Below are 21,741 nucleotides of genomic sequence, written 5' to 3'. Positions count from 1 at the left end.
TACTCATTAAAAAACAAGTGAAAATTATTTAACGCTGGGAAGGACTTGGGAGACCCATTTGCCCATTTCATTTTACATGTGGGAAAACAGGTGCCTACAGTGCAATGGCTATCATATGACAACTTACCCCCGTGTGGAGACACAACTATATCAATTGTTGCTCCAGGGTCACAGCTGCTGTTACTAGGCTTGACTCTGTATTTTTCCGGAGCAGTTGTTCTCACCTGTTTATAAATACAGTTGTCACATAATAACCTCTATGCTTTTGGGGGAAATGGCTTAAAAGGGACTTTTAACAAAATTAGCAGTTAATCAATAACCAAAATTTACAAAATAAGCTTTGATGATTATGCATAAAATATATCTTTGCTCACCATTAGGAAAAAAGCATCTCAAGCTATTTTAGCCTTCCTCTAAAATAAAGTAATTACTCTATCTGTTAAATATTTATCATGTGCTAATCACCTGAATTAACACAAATTCAAAAACCTGAATCCACATGTTACAATAGTGTTCAAAAATTAAAAAAAAACAACAGCTGATAATCAAAGGACATCCAGACATCCTAATGGTTAAATTTAAATTAAATAGAGGACTTAAGGAAGTAATACCTACAACATGGGATGTGGTGAACTCAGTCTTGTGACACTAAATGCTCAATATCAGATTAGTATCCAGTATAAATTAATATTCCTGCATATACTATACTTGGGAGAAAATGCACATTTGATTTTATAATTTTAAGAACTATTATTAAGAACTATTCATATAATGAAGAGTGATTTCCTTGGGATTTTTTATTTACAACAAATGTTAAACCCTGGAATTGATTTGGGCATTAGCCTATTATTGTAAATAAAAGATTGAAATACAGATCCCAGGAAAAATTTTAGATAAGCTAAGGCAGTATCACATACCTAAAAAGATCATAAATACAACCACTGTGTAAGTTCAAAATTACAAATCTTTTAATAAATATTGTCTAAAATCACTTTCCACGTCAAATTTTCACACATACTTTATCCTATATTTCAGAAATTTACCTTAAATGCCACTATGTTTTTAGTTACATTTGTCAACACTATTAAAGTTTTCTTCTCTCCAGATTCTGTACTTCCAAAATACAGTTCTTCCGCTGGGCTAAGTAATGACAAAAACATAAGACATCCATATTACTCAAAATAAATGACAATCTAATCTAACTTGAAGAAAAAAATGTGGTTAATATTTTATGCTCATTTGCATAAATAAGTTTTATCAAAAAAGACAAGATTACAAAATGACCTAATATATTTTGTATTTTAATCTTATTAATCAAATGCCTGCTATTTAAAAATTCCTATGGTTTCCCCAAGATCAAAAGCAAAATAGGAAAAAAAAAGGCAAAATAGGAAGAAACACAGAATTAGATTCTGAATTAGTCCTATAATCAGCTCCAACTTAAGGTACACTTACTTGAACTCTTTGGAAGGTTACAGACAATAATCAAAGCAATAACGGAATTGCTGCTTCAACTTCATCTAATTACCACAGATTAGAGTGGAGCATATTTTTATATACCAACAGAGAAGAGCATAACTTCAAAAGAAAGATCATTAGAGATGTATTCAAGTAACAGAATAATTTCTTACTAATAAAGGCCTTTTCTGTGTAATAGGGAAGAAGAAAAATAAACACAAATAAAATCTAGGGTGAGAAGTGCAGGAAGAACTTGTCAAACAGTAAAGTCAGAGAGCTTCAAAATACAAATTTTACTGTTCTTGGCTACTGTAATGCCCGTGACCTAAAATGAAAACACAAACACTTCAGCAAACTTGTCCAAACTGGATCAGGCGCCTCCAAACAATGGGAAGGACAGTATTTTTGTTTTTGTTTTAGATAAAAATGTGAATTCTTCAGATAGCTCTTGACGTAGAGCTGCACCTTTAAATAGATTCATGTTATGACAGGAATGTCTTCACATCAGAGATGTTTATTCACTTAGAGAACATACATTTTTTAAAAATTTTTTTAATTGATTTTTTACAGAGAAGGGAGAGGGATAGAGAGTTAGAAACATCAATGAGAGAGAAACATCGATCAGCTGCATCCTGCACACCCCATACCGGGGATGTGCCCACAACCAAAGTACATGCTCTTGGCTGGAATCGAACCTGGGACCCTTCAGTCAGAAGGCCGATGCTCTATCCACTGAGCCAAACCGGTTAGGGCGAGAACATACATTTTTAAGGAAGTGCTCTCCCAGTAGGGCTTTGCCCAGCTTTGGATAAGACGGTAAATGATCAGGGCTGTTGGTTTCCTTTTCGGACTCAAACTGAAGTATGCCACAGAAAAGACAGAAGGTTTTGGATCTCAGAACTGCTCTCAAAAACCAGCACAGAAATTGTGAGAAGCTCTAGGGAGGCAGACATAGGCTGGGTGCTTGGGTGTATGTGGAAGCCCTGTGACTTTCCTGGGACAGAGGCAGGTAATGTCAGAGACCCAAGTCCCACTTAGGCTTTCTCCCTAATGAGCTCTTCCGGCCATACCATCTATAATAATAAAAGCGTAATATGCTAATTAGACCGGACAGCCAAACGACCTTCCAGATGAAGCCAGGGCTGTGAGGGCTGAGGCAAGCCGCCGTGGCTATCAGGGCCAAGCCCCTTGCACAAATTTTGTGCATCGGGCCTCTAGTGATATTTATAAGCCTTGATATTACAAATATAAATGTAAATATTTATAACCTATGGTTTTGACAGGCCTCTAGTGAACAAAAATGGAGTAACTTCCAAACCAGTAGAGGGAAAAATGGGAAACAAACTTCAAAGAGGTAAAATGGCAAAGAAAAAACATGGTAAACTGAACATTCACGTGTGCTTCTGTTTCTCTCACATACATACAGACATGACAAATCCAAATATAATAGTAATCATAATACGTGTAAACAAACTAATCTTGTCAGTTTGAGAATCTCAGATTCAATTTTTTAAAACTTTGGCTGCATTGTTCATAACAGACATAACTAAAACGATTACATTGAAAGGTTTCAAGTAAAGGCATAGAAAATAATATATTAGGTCATCACTAAAGAAAGATGGTATGGCAACATTAATATAAGGCTAAATAGATTTACCAACCAAGAAGCATCATTAGAGAGAAAGAGGTCTTTGCATAAAGATAAAGAAACAATCCTGAATCTTTTGAATTGCACAACCTAGAAACAAGAGATGGGCTGAATTTAGCTTTAATAAAACTATTTTTCTGGTTCAGCTTTAGCTTTTGTAAGGTCAAATGGATAAACACCTACATTTCAATGTTGTTTCTGGAATCTTTGAATTTGTGCAAAGTCTAACAGTATCAGTACAATGAGAAAAATACATGTCATTCAGATTTACTGTTAATATATGAATATGCACTCTTATTACCTGATAAGATATGAGGGCCTTTTAAACACACTGAATGGAACATAACAAAAAGGTAGCTAAAACTATCCATTATGTCTGGAAACCAAGGTCTTCAGATAACCCTTAATTTTGTATTTCGCCAGTTTCAAAAATAGTATAGAAGTTTTCTTACTTTGCAGTTCCCTGAAGATCATCAAAATATGTTATGAAAGCATAGCTAATAAAATCTGCCATTATTACCTGATGTGTAATAAGGGCCCTTTAAATACACTCAATGGTTTTTTGAAAGCTTTAGTCTTGGAATCAACTTTTTCATTTTCTTCTGCTTTGGAAGTAGATTCAGTTAGGTTAATCTAAAGATTAAAAAAATATGAAGAAAAGATCAAGAAATTTAGTTTCATACTTGACGGTTGGGCAGGTCAATAGGTCAAAAAGTAAACATTATATTGATTCAATGCAAATTATAATCCTTAATGTAGCTTTATACCTAAATTATATAATTAATATATATTAATGTTACATAACATACAATTGAGTGCCTACTATAAATGTGATTATAGAAAATATAACATGGTCCCTCCCTTCAGAGCCTTTGGATTTGTTTTAAATTATAATGTATTTATCAAGCCCTTGATTATAAGATGACAAGTAAGTGCTTTCTAAAATATGAAACAAAAAGAGGAAGTAGATCAAGAAGGTAAAGTTTTAATTTTATTTCAGATAAATAAAAATATTTTAGATAACACCGTCAAGTGCATTTTGCCAATTTTTATACAAAAGTATGGAATCACCCCATCCCATCCTTCTTTCTTTGTACATACAAAGATGCAGAAGGACAGAAAGTTGGGACTTATCCAAAATCACATAGCAAGCTATTAGAATTGGGGCTAGGCCACAGCTTTTGACTTAATTTCATCTTATTATTAAAATTACCTTTTTCGGAAGAGATGTTTGTTCTTCACCAAAAATTGTTTCCAAGATGTCTTTGCCATCACTTTCTGTATCTTCCTTACTCGAAGCTTCATCCTCACTGGCAATAGGCCCATTTTCGCACAATGGTGTCTGGAAGTCATCATCTACTAGTGGTGGATAGCTATACTTGAAAGGATCCTAGAAGAAAAGAATTTTGGATCAGCTTGCTAAAGGATGGGTAGAAAAAGAATTCTCTTAGTAAAGGTGAAATCCATTCATTTGGCCAAGGAAATAGACTGAATCAGACAGTGAAATTTAAAACAAACCAGAAAAGGAAAAAGTAATCAGTGGTGTGAGACAATTGGCCAGCCATCTGTAAAACAAGCAAACGGGATCTTTAGCTCACACTTTACACCAAAAAGAATTTCAGATGGATGAAAGATTAAGTGTGTCTGCAAGTCTGTGTGTGTATTTATTTTTTAAAACCATATAAGCTCCAGAGCAACACACAAGAGGATTAAAAAAAACTAAGCAGGAATAGCCTTTCTAAGCATAGCACAAAAAATCAGAAGGCATGCAAATATTGATAAAAATTGAGCACACTAAAATAAAACTTTTAAAAAGGGCTACAAACTGGGAAAATGTACACCACACACAGAATCAAAAAAACAGCTTTTATTAATATATACAAGTAAACAAGGAAAGAATAACCCAAGAGAACAAGGAATAAAGGAATAATACAGTTCACAGAAAAATAATGAAGGCTGCCTTTTAAGTCATTAAAACATGCTCAGCATCACTGACAATAAAAGACATGCAAATTAAAACTATAATGAAATATTTTTCACCCGAAACTGGCAAAAACAATATTATGTGGTATTGTCAGAAATGTGGTTCAACTGTTCTCACACATTATTGGTAAATGACCACAATCTCTTCAGAGGAAATTGGCAACAGCTATAAAAATTAAACACTAAATATACCCATTGAACTAATGTTATTTCCTGGAGTTTATCTTCTATATATACTGCCGCACCTGCTCATGAAAAATTATTTACAAGGATAGTCACTGCAGCACTATTAGTAATGGCAAAAGATTAGAAAATAAGTAATGTGCCTTCAAAAGAGAACTGATTAAGTATGTTATATCCACACAATGGAATGTCCTGCAATGGTCAATGAGTCAGGTAGACCTCTATGAATCAATATGGTATAACCTAAAAATAAATGATGTAAAAAACTCCACAACAGCCCTAGCTTCTTTGGCTTAGTGGATGGAGCGTTGGCCTGCGGACTGAAAGGTCCCAGGTTCGATTCTGGTCAAGGGCACATGCCCAGGTTGTGGGCTCAATTCCCAGTGGGGAGTGTGCAGGAGGCAGCCAATCAATGATTCCCTCATCATTGATATTTCTATCTCTCTCTCCTCCCTTTCTCTCTGAAATAAATAAAAATATAAAAAAAACCCCACAACAGAATACATATAACATGTGACCATTATGTAAAATAGTATAATGGACACAATATCTCCAGAAGGAGAGAAACTTGGAGGAAGACATACTTTTCACTGTACTGTTATACTTTTCAGTCTTTGGTATTCTTTTCTGTTAAAAAATGTGTTACTTTTTGAAGACAAAAAAATGTAAAAATATTAGTAGTCCTAACTACAATTTTGACTACAACTTGAAGAAATATATCACTAACATCAGAGAATGGGAAATAAAATAACCTTTTATACCTATAAAAAGAAAAATAAATTTTACTAAATGCTATTAATTTTAAGATACAATTCTATGGGCAAATGTTAAAAAATGTCAAATCAATAAAATCACCATTTTAACTAAGGGTTGTACTTGAAATGAACCATAGCCTGGTTTTTCTAGGTTAAAATATGAAATATGAAGTCCCAGAATAGGAAAGCATCAAACTTCAAATTAAAAATATTAGTTCAAGTTTTTTTAATCAAAGAAAACAAACACGGACATACCAAAACTTTTCATCTTGCTATCCCCTTGGTTCTGGTTGAATATAATTTTGCCAGGAAGGCAGTATACAAAGAAGATTATAAAAATCAAATAGAAATATTGTCAATCAAGTTAACCCAAGGCATACCATTTCTATAGGCTTTACAGTTTATAAATAAAGTCATTATCACAATATGTTTCATTATTATGTGGTATTAAGAATTTAACACATACCTAATTACTCCTGATCTCTTATTTGTAAATAGTAAAATCATTTGCAAAAAATCTTGATAGTATACATTATCTTTTATTTATTTTTTAATACTTTTTTATTGATTTCTGAGAGGAAGGGAAAGGGAGAGATAGATAGAAACATCAATGATGAGAGAGAATCATTGTTGGCTGCCTCCTGCACGCACCCCCACTGGGGACCAAGCCTGCAACCCAGGCATATGTCCTGACTGGGAATCAAACTGTTGACCTCCTAGTTCATAGGTCGATGCTCAACCACTGAGCTATGCTGGCTGGGCTACATTGTCTTTTAAACGAAAAAGATTGTTCAATAGTAAACAAATGGAAACAAACTAAAGACACATCAAAAAGAAACTAATACCTAATGGTTATTAATTAAATAATTTATGGTTCATCTCTAGACACTGGAATATTTTGCAGTCAGGAATTAGAGTAAGACAGCTTGTCACATATTGATTTGAAATGATCTCTGAGACATGTAAAGAAAAAAGCAGGATGCACAGTAGTGTATAAATATACTACTTGTTTAAAAGAGAGGGGAAGAAGGAAGAATTACATATGTACTATATTTGCTTATACATATATTCTACAGTTGCTTATGTAGGCAATACAGATCCCTGAAAATAAATATAAGAAATAATGGAACTGGGGAGGGGCACGGGGTGATTGAGATAGCAGTAGAAAGACTTTTACTGAATACTTGTTTCTAAATACTGAATACATTTTTACTGAATACTTTTCAGTTCAGACCCATTCAAAAATAGCAATCTAACAACTTGAAAACTTAAAAAAATGTAACACTGCTTATTATTTTGGTGAATCTATGATCTTCCTTTGGATATTATGACACTGCTTTTCCTTTTTCCTTGAGGAAAGAATACAGGCTAATGTGCCATGACCCAGTCTTATTTTAGGAACAAGTTTCAAGTACTATACTTACAGTTCCACCCATGTGGGAAGGCAGGTATTCTACACTGACATAGTCTTGGACTTCATGTTTATTTGTAAACTTCAACAAACTCACTGCTTCTGGACCGAGCCAGGATTTCACAATTTTGAAAGCAGCTGAAGAAAAAAACAGTTACTTAATTAAATTCTTTTCATTCTCTATCTCAATTAATTTTACTGTAGATGCTAACTCAGGTCTTCTGAAAATAGGTTAGGCTAAAATTTGTTAATATGTATATTTCCATGGCATGATACTTAACATTGTCTAATTCCTATAGGCATTTACACTGTGACTATCCCTTACAGATTTCAATGGTCCATAAAGATTCAAAATTCAATACTCTAATGTTCTCAAATACACTCATCAGAGTTTTGGCCTATGCACAAATCCATCAATAATCCCAACTACTAAGATTTCCAGACACTAAATCAAACAGCACTGATTCAGGGAATAACTGCACAATATTATGGGAAGAGTCATTTGCCTTACGTTCCTGATAAAACTCCCAGTCTGAAAAACTTTCTGAAATGGGAAGTCAGGAAGAGAAGTAAGCCACCTCATAATGGGTGTGAGCTGGATCCAGATTTCCATTCTAACCCTAACCTTCTCTGCCTTTCTCTCAAGCCCTCCAATCTATGTAATTGTGAGGAATTGACAGAATCTGCAAGAATAAACTGTTATCAAACCCAGCTGTTTAATAATTATAATCTGTTCTGTCATGCCATTCTGTAAATACTTAATTTTTTAAAGCTTCTTTCCATTGTGACATTCCAGACACATTTTAAAGAAATTAAAAGAGGAATCCTGCATTAAATTTGCAAAAGCATCAATTTAAATCAAGAAATAAAACAGTATAATAATGGAAGGAGCTTTGACTTGGGGTGGTGAATACATAATACAATGTATAGATGATGTTACAGAATCGTACACCTGAAACCTATATAATTTTATTAACTAATGTCAAGCCGATAAATTCAATAAAAAAGAGAAAATAAGAAAAAGAAATAAAACAGCATAACAAATGCTGAATATAGTAGTTCAGAAAATTCTATTTTTACTTTGGCTAATTGTGCTTAAAATATTTTATATAACATTTACATTTTCATTTCTATCTAAAAAGTTTGAGTTGACATATTTAAAGTTATACTGCTTGAATTATCTAAAGTGCTATATCTGTTAGTTTAGAACAGTTGAGATATAATTTGCATACCATAAAATTTATCCTTTTAAAGTATACACATCAATGGTTTTTAGTATATTCACAGAGTTGCACAACCATCACCGCTCTCTAATTTTAGAACATTTTCATCACACCAAAAAGAAACCCTCACTTACCAATCTCTCCTTGTCTTGTCTTCTCCCATTCCATGGTAAACACTCATCTACTTTCTGTCTATATGGATTTGCCTATTTCGGACATTTCATATAAACAGAATCATACAATGGTATTTTTTCTACTGGTTTTGTTCACTTACTTAGCATACTGTTAAGGTTCATCCATGACATAGCATTTAAAAGGTATTTGATTCCTTTTTATGACTGAATAATTGTCCATTTTATGGATATATAACACTTGTTTATCCTTTCATCAGTTATGAATATTTGGGCTGTTTCCACTTTTCACTATTATGAGTAAAGCTGCTATGAACATTTGTGTACAAGTTTGTGTGTGAGCACATGGTTTCACTTCTCTTGAAGATATATAGCTAGGAGTGAAATTGCTGGGCCATATAGTAATTTTATGTTTAACTTCTTTGAGGAACCGCCATTTTTCATTCTCACCAGAAATGTATGAGGGTTCCAATTTTTCCACATCCTTGTCAACACTTGCTACTGTCTGTCTCTTTGATTATAGTCATCTTAGTGGGTATGAAGTACTATCTTATGTGATTTTGACTTGAATTTTTTTTATTGAAATTGAGCATCTTGTCATGAATTGGACTAATATTGAGCACCTTGTCATGTATTCACTGAGCAACTTGTCATGTATTCATTGCCATTTACTTATCTTCTTACAAGCTTGTCAATTACTTTTCAAAAAAGGCATCTGGGATTTTGACAGGGGCTGCATTAAATTTGTGGATCAATTCAGGAAGTATCGTCATCTTCACAATATTAGGTCTTCCAACCCTTAAATAAGAGATGTTTGCCTAGGTCTTTAATATCTTTCAGTGGTGTTATGTAGTTTTCAGTGTACAAGTATTAAATTTCTCTTAATTTTATTTTTAAGTATTTTATTCTTTGTGATGCTATTATCAATGAAATTTTCTTAATTTCATTTTTGGATAATTCATTGCGAGTATATAGAAATACAATTGATTTTGTGTATTAAGTTTGCATCCTGCCACCTTGCTGAACTCATTTATTAGCTCTAATAAGTTTTTGTGTGTTTGTATTCCTTACAATTTTGCATATAGAAAATTATGTCACCTGCAAATATTGTTAGTATTACTCCATGTTAGCTGTGGGTTTTCACAGATGCAGGTTTTACATAGATGCCCTTGATCAGGCTCTGGATGTTCTCTTCTGTGTAGTGAAGACTTAACCTTACTCAAAGAAAGGTCTGGCCTTTGCCTTTAGCTGCTGGGAGGTAATCTTCATGCTTTACAGGACTGTCTTTGTTTGTCTGGGGGCCTTGGGTCACACAGGAACAATATGACTTACAGTGGGGGCTTCGCATCACATCGTCATCAGTAAGCCTCTGGGGAGACTGGGGTAAACATTGTGGTAAGTCAGTCTGGCCTAGGTAATGAAACCCCAATAAAAACTGTGAGCACTGAAATTTGGGTAATATTTTCTGAGTGGCATTACTCCATGGGTACTGCCCCATATTGATGCTGGAAAACTGACTTGCTCCACATTTGGTATTTCCCTGGATTCGACTGTTTTTCTTCCCTTTGCTAATTTTAATCTGAATCTTTTCCCTGTAATAAACTGTAGCTGAGAGTATACCTGCTTTCAGTGAGTTCTGTAAGTCATTCTAGTAAACCTGAGTGAGACTGGTTTGGGGAACCCCTTGACCTTACAGTTTGTGTCAGAAGTGAGGGTGTAGTCTGTGTGGACTACTGTGGTCCCCCTAACTTCACAGTTGCTTCAACGATTTGTGCCTTCTATTCCTAGTTTCTTGAGTGTGTTTATCATGAGACTACTGAATGTTTTGAAATGCTTTTCCTGTGTCTATTGAGAGGATCATGTGTGTTTTTTTCTTTTAGCCTATTAATAAGTTGGATAACACGGTTGATTTTCTTATGTTGAACTGATTTTGCATTCCTGAGATAAATCCCACTTGGTCATGGTGTATAATCCTTTTTATAGGTTGCTAGATTCAGTTTGTTAGTACTTTATTGAGGACTGGTCCATCTATATTCATTCATATGAGATATTGGTCTAGTTTTCCTGTGATGTTTGTGATTAGGGATATATACTTGCTCATAAAATGAATTGGAAATTGTTCCCTCTTCTATGTTTTTGTAAGAGTTTACAAAGGATTGGTGTTCCTTCTTTATGTTTGGTAGAATTTACCAGTGAAGCCATTTGGACCTGGGCTTTTCTTTGTGAGAAGTTTTTTGATAACTAGTGTTTTCCAATAATTTAAAATATATATATTATGACTGTCATAAGGGGTATGTGACTACAGAGATTTGGAATAAATTTCAGATTCATCCCACCTTCCTCCTCAACACCTGAAGCCCATGAGAAAACCTAGCTAAGGCCTGTGTTTCATTAAATACCCCACCTGTGGGAGAAAAACTGAGGCTTCAGACTATAGTTTTACCTCAGGTTGACTATCCTGAGGCTGGTTTTAGAGAGACTAGTGGGTGAACCTACGGGGTAGAAAATTAAACTTGTTTAATTTGGAAAAGCCTTTGAATGGTTTAGATCTAGCCTCTTAAGAGTATATACACCAAGCACAATATAAACATTTTTTGAAAAACCATAGCAATGTGGCTAAGTTGGCAAAGAAAAAAGGAAATCAGATATTCTGTTTTAGAAAGTATAGGTAATATACTCACCGTTCATTATCCAAGGCATATCGAAGATCACTATTTTTGCTGAAAGATGAAAAAAAAATTCATTGAATGTGACTTAGTACCACTATAGTAATATGACATATATCTGACCTAGAAAAAATGATATGAATGTAACAAAAAACGGAGCTGGCTGACTCATTTCTAAGTCAGTGAAGGGTGAGTGGTGCTAGAACTAAACTAACTTCTCAAAATGGTGAAGAGCCCAGCCAGGAGAATAGCTTGTAGGAAATAAACATTGCATTATCACTGTCCTTTGGCAAGTAGCTTGGCCTTTTGTTTATTGTTTTTGTTGTTTGCATAAAGGTACAAAAGAAAATTGTTAAGTGGGTAAATGGAGTCTGGATGTGGCATGTCATATTACTGTTGAAATCCATTGAATTTTAAAACAGTTTCAACATCAGATTCAAATGCAATACACTATAGTTGTTTTCTCAATGACAATTTGTAAATAGCAATTAGTAACACAATGTACTTTATCTATGAATATTGCTTATGACAGAGTCCACTTTATCAATATTATTTATCTGTTTCTTGTATGTAGGACATTCCATGTAATAAATATTTTCTTGTATTTGAAATTGATTTTTAGAGAGAGGAGCAGAGAGGGAGAGAGAGAGAGAGAGAGAAATATCAATTTGTTGTTCCACTTATGCATTCATTGGTTGATTTCTTATATGTGCCCTGACTGAAACAACAACCTTGGCATATTGGGATGATGCTCTAATCAACTGAGCTACCCAGCCAAGGTCAATATAATAAATATTTCAAAGGATTTCTGAATTGAAAGATTAGTAAAAATGGGTTAATCTTTGAAATAAGTGTATGTTTTTATGTACCTGTGTGTGTGTATGTATGTTATAGAATGCCATATGTACAGTTTAGAGCTTAAACTCTTAAAACTAACTCTAAAGGATATGATTATTTATGAAAATTTCCCCCTGTGCCTATTACAATATGTGCTTAAACTTCTATGAACACATTTAAGCTCTTCATCAGAAAACAGTGTTCAGCTATTAAAGTCTATAATATAAAGCTCTACAATTTTCAGACATTGTTTACAGTTTCTACATTTCATCCCATATAATAAAAGCCTAATATGCTAAGTATCTGACCGTTCAACCAGTTGCTATAATGTCCACTGACCACCAGGGGGCAGATGCTCCGATTGGTAGGTTAGCTTGCTGCTGGGGTCCGGCAATAGGGACTGGGCAAGATGGGCCAGACATGCCCTGCAGCCCTCCCGTAGTCCCGATTGGGCACCGGTGGGGTCCCTTAGCCTGGCCTGTGCCCTCTCGCAATCCTGGACCCCTCGGGGTATGTCAGAGAGTCGGTTTCGGCCCGATCCCTGCAGGCCAGGCTGAGGAACCCCACCAGTGCACGGGCCTCTAGTATGTTTATAAAGGAGTAAGTTACTTACAGAGGTATTTAGGGTAATAAACCTTAAAGCAGTTGATGATAAAGCGCACAAAATCCATGTCCTAAAAAAAGATTATACATTTAAATCTTTAAGACTATCCACATTAGAGAATTTTAAACTGCATATTTCTAAAAGTGATAAATTATTAAATACAAATGAGACAATTATTAAATTCTTTAAAAATAAGCTCATGTATAAATATATAGATTCCCAAGGATAAGGGTCTTAAGTCATTAAGCTAATTATAATAATCAGTCCTAAAACTAAGTTAAAGAAATCAGAAGCTTAAACATCATTCATGTTACCTCAAACTAATTAGATATCTCAGGCTGCTAAGATAGCATGGAATTATAAAATGGAGCTAAAAGCAATCCCCATAGAGAAACTCTAAAAAATCTGCTGAATAATTAAAGAATTAATGAAACATGTATAAAATTTATAACCTGACCATTTGGGATAATAAAACATATGTATATAAATTCTGCAATATTTGATTTTAAAGCTAATTTCTATACTTCATAATAGCTTGAATAAAACATTTTATTAATCTTTTATTCCACAATTAATCTTATCATATTGGCCTGCTGTATCTATTTTACTTCTAGCTTCTTTCCTCTTATTTAGAGATCTAGAATGAGAATTAGAATTTCTCAGTTTATATTCAAGTATTGTTCTTTAACTTCCATTACTGCAAGCCTTTATATGCATAGTTATCTGGTTGGCTCCACTGCATTGAACACAGTAACATGAAATTTGGTTATTAGGATTACTATTCATATGGATCATTTCATTACATGTTATTCCATGGCCAAACACTGACTTACTAATCCTGACCAGCCTTCTTATAAGGACTATAGGATGAAAGCTACATATAATCAGGCAAACTTAAAGCCATCAATTCTGAAAGGTGAGTTGTCCTAGAAATGAGAGTCTATTAAGTTGTTCCTAGAAGGTGAGTTGCAGCATCTTTAACTCCAATAAACTGTAAAGTAAGCATCCTTACCTATCTTAAGCATTTATTATTGGATAAATCCTACTATGTAGTAACACCTTTATAACTAATCATTATACCTACTGTGCAGAGAGCTTAATAATTTGTAGTCAAGGGTTAAAGAAAGATCTCAATAACTCCTTATATATAAATTTGGTTACCTAGTATATGATCTGTGCCCCTCAGAGACATTGCCTAAAAACTCTTTATCCAATATTCTTGTTTTCATTTTTTTCTGTAATTGAATGGCCTTGCTTATAAAATCCCAAGTTACTGTTAATTCATGTGGATTTGATAGGATGCCACTGGTGTACATATATTAGTGGGTACTACATAAAAAAGCTCTATAAAATGATTGGTCTACATTCTGGGAGAATGTTTTCAAGGACGCTATTCATTATCTTGTAAAATGCCCTCCCTTTGAGGACTCATGAAAGACTTTTCTCTCTACTTTAAGTATCAGGAATGCATATACTTTTCCTAAGACACTGGTTTTAAAGTATAATCTCTGAATTTAAATGATTCCATTTCTTTCAGGTAGGCAGCTGAAAGCTTAGAGCCAAATTACTGGCCCAACTCTAACAAATAATTCTTTAAATTTCTTGCCTTGTAATTCTGTATACATCTTTATAAACCAACTTAAATCCTTCATGAGTTATTAGGGTCATATATAAAAATAATTTACTACGATTCAAGTATTTTAAATCAATAATCATTTAAGTATTTAGTCATGCAAATAAACCTTATTTATAAACTAAAGATAATGAGACAGCATATCTTTTGTAGCTTGGAAAAAAATCAGACAGTTCAATTCTTTGCCCCTAGATTTGGCAATAAAAAATATTAACATTTATTTTTCATTATTCTGGGTTAATACTTAGAAAATTATTGCACATAAAAGATAACAGAATCATGATTTATTTTTATGAAATATTATTTACCTAGGCATTTTGATTTAGATTTTGGGCATAAAACAATTTACTCTGTAATCTAAAACTCACTGACACAAAACTACACTGAAAAAAATCCAGGACAATGAACTCTTTAAATATAAAGCAAGATGGGGGAAAAAAAAGTCTCTCTAGTGGTTCTCGCTAGTATGTATTTTGTTTATATGTTGTTGTTTTCTTTTTAAATGTCTAAGGTTTACTTTTTGAGGGCTAGGTTTCACTGTGATATAATCCTGTTGTCATTTTCATTTAAAAAAGTTATTTTCCAATATTACTCCAAATTATTTATAAATACCATTATACATACTCCATAAATGAGTAAACCACAATTTACCATTTCACCGTGTTGATGTATACATTTTTCTAATTTTTCATTATTATTATTTTTTAAAATATATTTTATTGCTTTTTTTACAGAGAGGAAGGGAGAAGGATAGAGAGTTAGAAACATCGATGAGAGAGAAACATTGATCAGCCGCCTCCTGCACACCCCCTACTGGGGATGTGCCTGCAACCAGGGTACATGCCCTTGACCAGAATCGAACCTGGGACCCTTCAGTCTGCAGGCCGATGCTCTATCCATTTAGCCAAACCGGCTAGGGCTAAATTTTCATTATTTTAAATGACACTCTGAAAAAAACATTTTGATGCATAATACTTTTTCTGTACTCAGGATTCTTTCTTTAGAATAGATTTCCAGAAGTTAGTCACCAGGCAAAGAATATGAATGTGAACACTTGAAGATTCTTAACATACTTTGTCAAGTGGATTTTCAAAAAGGTTTTAACACTGCCCTAGGCAGGTGTGCAAATGACACTTCACTGCTACCAGAATTAGCCATGGTGTGAATTTAAGAGACATCCGTTCTAATAAATTTGCTAATGGATCACCATCCCTGCTGAAGGGTTTGTAGTTACCGCTAAGGCAGCTGTGGGCAAACCGGATCCGGCCCGTTTGAAATGAATAAAACTATTGAAAAAAAAAGACCGTACCCTTTTATGTAATGATGTTTACTTTGAATTTATATTAGTTCACACAAACACTCCATCCATGCTTTTGTTCCGGCCCTCCGGTCCAGTTTAAGAACCCATTGTGGCCCTCGAGTCAAAAAGTTTGCCCACCCCTGCACTAAGGTCACAAAGGCCCAAAATAAGGACTGGTAGCTTCTACTTATTTTTTAAGCTTGGGAAAATCACCTGGAGAAAACTGTTTTCCAAAGCTAACCAAACCAAACAAACAAAAAATCCAAACAAGCAAACAAAGGACCCCAACCAAAATCACAAAAGTGCTGTATGTGCAAAACTCAGGTGTGAATCTAATGGTACAACAGAGCAGACGTTACTGGTCCAACTCTAACAAATAATTCTTTAAATTTCTTTCCTTATAATTCTGTATACATCTTTATAAACCAACTTAAATCCTTCATGAGTTATTAGGGCCATACATAAAAATAATTTACTACGATTCAAGTATTTTAAAACAATAATCATTTAAATATTTAGTCATGCAAATAAACCTTATTTATAAATTAACGTTAAAACACAGTATGAATCTAATGGTACAACAGAGCAGATGTCACTTTCCTCAGTGTTTACTGAGTGCATTATGCTGTGCCAGGCACAGGGTTAGGTGCTGTAGGATAAGAGCTTTGATAGAAAAGTTCACTGTTACCACATCTACTCATTACCCTGCCAGCCACCACATCCTACATTTATATCCTGTGTATCAGACAAGGAACATTTCTGGGAAATCTACAGTTTCAATGCCAAACACTGAAGCAAATTTATTTCTTGCAAATTGTATTCTATATTTGACTTCACTCACAATTCAGGGGAAAAAATAAATCCCCAACATAACCTGGTTAGCTCAATTTTATAGCAATATTTTGTTGGGAGGGGGGGATGGCAGAGAGGTTAGGAGAGAGAGAGCACACCATGATGAACAATCACTTAAAATTTTAAAAAGTGCTTACTATGCTATTAATTCCAGTTTCTGACAGGTCAAACATCACTGTGATAGGTTTTCCATTTTCTCTTTTAGCGTAACGTTCCAACCAGAATGCGATAAGCTTCTTTTTGTCCAATATGGTTTTATGGTCTTTTACATGATACTTCACCCTGATCCACACTTTGAGGAGAACATTAGATAAAAAATAAGAAAATTGTTTATGGCTTTATAATATTATTTTATACATATATCATTCTATCCCTTTTCATTTTCCACTTATAATTCATTTTATTTCTCAGATTAAAAATATCTCTTCCTTTTTTAAAATGAGAACTAATGCGCACTTGGGAACCTTAAAGAAGAGTAGCAGGAAGGAAACTATTTTTCCCATCCCCTTAAGAAGTAAGTAAACTTCACTAGTAAGTGAGGGGGAAAGAAAATACAGGTGAACAAACAATATTTGGTAATAACCTAAGAGTACTCTTCACCATGCTTAACCAAAAAAAGCCATTGGTTCTATCAAGCACTAGAGAAAATGTTCTTCCAGAGGAAAAAAGCCCTACAGGGGCACTATGCAAGTGTGAGCCTGTGTCCTGCATGTGGGTGGAGTGTGGCAAAGAGTCCAGAGTGGTGGCAGCTGAGAAAACAAGTGATGAGTGGTGAGAGAAGCTAAATAGACAGAGTGGGTGTGAAGGACCCTGAATGAAATGCTAAGGCGTTTTTGATTTTCCTATTGACAACATCTCTCAGGCAGCAGCACAGAGGGGAGAAAGGAAGAGGCAGAGAAGGAAACCCAACAGGTGATGCCCTGGGAAGGGATTAGGGAGAAGGGGGCAGTGAGGGACTAAACTGAGAAGTACTGGTGAAATGGAGAGGGGTTCCCTGAAGCTCTGGCGTATGTTTGTTAGCCTGAGCTGGGCAGTAGAGAGACAGAGCAGGGGGTGGGACAAAGATGTTCAGCTGTGTGTTGTGTTGAGGGCAGCAGGCCGGCAATCAATCTGGTGGCACCGGTCAGTGAGGTATGTGCACGTGGCCTGGGATGCTGTGGGCTTGCCGCTGTTTGGGGAGGGGAAGGAAGCTGAGGCTGTCACGGTACTTGAGATCACCCGCAGAGACTGTATCAGCTGGAAAGTAAAAAAGGTCAAGGAAGGAATGAAGCCAGGGAAGCAAATTTAAGGGAGGGTGGAAAGGGAGAAATGAGAAAGACCAAGAAGGAGGAGCCAGTGATAGGAGGTAAATGCAGAGAGAGTACTGAACTGTTTCAACAAGAACAGACCGCACACCACAGAGGGCGAGCAAATTACAGACTCTGCTTGGGATGGGGTTCTGACACTCCTGCCTAGGCTTAGCCTTGGTACTAAACCAAGCTGGATTTGGGGCTTGGGGAGGGAAGAGAGTCCTTGGAACAGCAGGGATGAGTGCCACTGTTCTTCCTGCTACCACAGGAAGAAGAAGCTAGAGGGGCAGATTGGGAAACTTGAAAAAAGTCCATTTATTAACCATTAGGGACCATCCAAGAAGTTTTCCTGTAAAAACACTAGGTTGAATTTTACTATCACAGTCAAATTACAAAGAAGATAATGACTCTGAATTACATAATTCTGGCTGTGGTAGAGGATGTAGCATTTGCCTTTGCTGTCCATTTTATTATAATGCAAACAGCAGTATAACTACTAAGTATCTGATGCTCAGTCAAGATGGCCCTAACAATCCCCAGTTACAGGAAACTTACAAATAGAGAAAGTGCTGCCTCTTACTAATTCTGTTGGGAGAGATACGTACATCTCAAAGTCTTGAAAAACCAGTACATAAGTTAAATATACGCACACAACTTATTGCCTTCTTTGTCATAGCCATGGAGATAAATACCACCAATTTCCAGTAACCATTTGGGAATAGAGGCTTCAGTCAGATCTAAAAAGTGATAAACTTTGATGAGTAATTGTAACTTAGGCACCTTTTAAAAAAGAAAACTCACAATGTAAAGGTTAAAGTTCTATAGTAGTTCTCATAGAAAAAAGAAAAGATAAAGCTTATTCAAACATCTGGATAGAATGGCAATAAAAATGATGTTTCTTACTAAGTAAACAAACTACATAAAAGCATAGACGAAAGAAATGAAAAACATCCATCGCCCTTTGACATCAGTCATTATTTATGTAGATACATTTCCATGTTCTGTGTTCCACATAAAGACTTGCAAATGAAAGGGTGAGGACTACGCCCTCCATCTTACCCTGGGTCCTCCATTTTTGGGCAGAGCCATGTGCTCAGCAAGGCTTCTTCCCGGAAGAAGCCCAAGCCTCTGCTAGCCACACCCAGGATTTCTCTGGACTAACCAATGATAATCAAGGGGAGTGCACGCCATTGAGATGACCACATCCTGTGTAACGAGACACTGACTTGCGCCTGGCCAATCGGCGGGGCCCACAGTCCCCTCTCCTGCCCTTACTCCACCCCCCTATAAAACCCCTAGTCCCATCAGGCTTTGCTCTCTCTGCCACTTGGCTTGCCGTTGTGTCGGTGAGTGTGGTGGACGGGGAGCTCGAACTAGCTTGAAATAAAGGACTCTTTGCTTTTGCATGGGACTCGCTGGCTCCCTGGTGGGCTCTTGGGAATCTTGAAATCTGGGCATAACAGCAAACAAATAGTATCACTACTGGCCAATCTCAAGAGAGCATGTCTGCACATATCCACATGATAGCTTCAGAATTAATGAAAAAAATCACTGTGGTTTCTTTCGTAAAATACATTTTTTTCTACAGAGTTTGATATCCAGCAGAGTTTAATACATTTTATAATCTTGGGGCAATTGAAAAATACTTCAAAAAATGCTAGCTCCTTTAGCAGGAGGAACAAAAGGGGCCTGTTTAGTCTCTTAGTGAGGCTGATAACCAATGGAGCAAGGTGGCAAGTGCCAAGGCTTTTATTACATTCACTGCTAGTTCACCTAGAACTTTCTATATCCTATTATCATCTATCTGCTGTTTGTAACTAGAAACAAGCAATTCTATGTAAGAAAAACTTCTAAGTTTAAAAGTTTATTCTGTACTTCAGTGATTTAGAAAGATCAGATTTATATTTATAAATGTTTCACTGTTTGTTGTTGAAATTACCTACAGTTTTGACATTTCCAAGCAAATTATTATTTTTAAAATATTCCGCTCCGAAGGATTCATTCTATACGAGTGAAGAGTGGGGAGAGGGTCTGCTCTGGATTTATTTGTTGGTTATTTTGTATAAGTCTTCAGACTCAGTCACTGCAGAGTTTATAATCCTCAAGGTCAGAAAATCCTTCTTTATACCCCAACAAAACCAACAGTTATGCCAGTTTCTTAGCAAATTTTTAGAGGAGAGATAATGGGTAACCTTGCCTGAGAAGAGTCCTTTATATACTTGAAGTCTATTATAACACCCCCCCCCCTCTAATTTTTAAAACTCTTGTTTGTGGAGAAAATTTTAATCTTGAAGTGAGCCTTCAAATGAAGCAGTTAAAAGAAGGCTGCCAAAGGCATCCTTGAGGATAAGCATGCTTGTTGGGGACCCCCATTCATTAATTCTATATAGAACCCCTATTAGCACAAGGAACTCTGGGGATAAAGACGTACGCCAACAACAGAGAGAACCAGGCAAATAGTATCCCCGTATGTCTGGGCCTGAGAGTGAAGATGCTGTCTTGCTATTGTTTAATGGTACTGAACTAAACAAGCACAGATTATGAGACTGCTGTGAGTGAAGAATCAGCATAATTCTGCTCCTTGGTGACCTGATTGCCTTTCGAACGATCCACCCTACACTTAAGTCTTATGACACTCCTTTCAAAGTGTTAGTGGGACTGTGTAATACATTGTAATCTGATGTTGATGATGATTGCCAAGGATATTTGCAAATATACTGTTACATAAAAGTAAACCAGTAACATTTGTACAGGGGACAGTACTGCCAGGGTTAAATTGAACAGCTTACCGTTGACAGCCATTTCTTTCCTCCACTGAAAACTCTCATCAATCATCTTCAATGTTTCATCTACAACATCATGTCTCCAACATAAGTAACTTTCAACCCAGTTATCATCTTGTTGTAGCCTTTCAACATCACGTGGATCATATTTATCTGGCTTATCTAGGGGACAAACAGAAATAAACATCCAAGTCAGATAGATTCTGCAATGAATAATAACAAACACTAATGCCAAAGGAATAGAAAGAGCCGGAAGAGAAAGCTAATCTATTTGAAGATAGAACAGGGATGTAGTTCAGATGAAAATGCTACTTAAAGGATTAATGAATTTCTAAGTGTGAAGACAATAAAGTTATCTAAAGACTACAAGTTTACTTTAAACAAACCACCAAAGATTTAAAAAACAAGACCATAGTACAATATTTTGCACAACACTCTCTAAAACTATAAACCAAATATCTGGGAAGATCAATTATGTTACCTGAACTTGAAATCCTTACCCTAGTCAATGAAAAAGTTTTATATGTAAAGAACTAAGTTGTACTTAAGACATGTTTGGCTAGTGTCTTTTAAAATAAATTAACTAAATACAAAATAGAGCCCTGACCGGTTTGGCTCAGTGGATAGAGCGTCAGCCTGCGGACTAAAGGGTCCCGGGTTTGATTCCGGTCAAGGGCATGTACCTTGATTGCGGGCACATCCCCAGTAGGGGGTGTGCAGGAGGCAGCTGATTGATGTTTCTCTCTCATCGATGTTTCTAACTCTCTATCCCTCTCCCTTCCTCTCTGTAAAAAATCAATAAAATATATTTAAAAAAAAATAGAAAACTGACCATTAGGCAGCAGTTAACATTTCCTGGGAATAACTGTTTTCAATAATTTCTCATTATCTGTTTACACACATGCGATGGTCCTACCAACCTGTATATCTGATATTCCTCCTTCCATATCCTTTTATTTTTCTGTACCTGAAGTTTCCTGGTCTC

The 21,741-nt window shown here is 35.5% G+C and overlaps 1 protein-coding gene across 1 annotated transcript in view; it reads right to left on the bottom strand.

The window, feature by feature from the left end:
* Positions 1 to 21,741, bottom strand: part of MOSPD2 (motile sperm domain containing 2) — a 39,783-nt gene that overhangs the window by 5,389 nt on the left and 12,653 nt on the right. The window contains exons 3-12 of the mRNA XM_081115010.1: positions 20,763 to 20,918; positions 18,624 to 18,710; positions 16,822 to 16,976; positions 12,909 to 12,969; positions 11,474 to 11,512; positions 7,452 to 7,576; positions 4,320 to 4,496; positions 3,627 to 3,739; positions 1,044 to 1,140; positions 128 to 224 (exon numbers count right to left, since the gene is read on the bottom strand). Coding sequence (XP_080971136.1) covers positions 128 to 224; positions 1,044 to 1,140; positions 3,627 to 3,739; positions 4,320 to 4,496; positions 7,452 to 7,576; positions 11,474 to 11,512; positions 12,909 to 12,969; positions 16,822 to 16,976; positions 18,624 to 18,710; positions 20,763 to 20,918 — 1,107 coding nt within the window. The remainder of the gene's footprint in view (positions 1 to 127; positions 225 to 1,043; positions 1,141 to 3,626; positions 3,740 to 4,319; positions 4,497 to 7,451; positions 7,577 to 11,473; positions 11,513 to 12,908; positions 12,970 to 16,821; positions 16,977 to 18,623; positions 18,711 to 20,762; positions 20,919 to 21,741) is intronic.

This window comes from Myotis nattereri (genome assembly GCF_964212035.1).
Source record: "Myotis nattereri genome assembly, chromosome: X".
In the NCBI taxonomy this organism is placed as follows: Eukaryota; Metazoa; Chordata; class Mammalia; order Chiroptera; family Vespertilionidae; genus Myotis; species Myotis nattereri.
The sequence above is the reverse complement of the archived record's forward strand: the minus strand, read 5'-3'. Positions and strand labels throughout refer to the sequence as shown.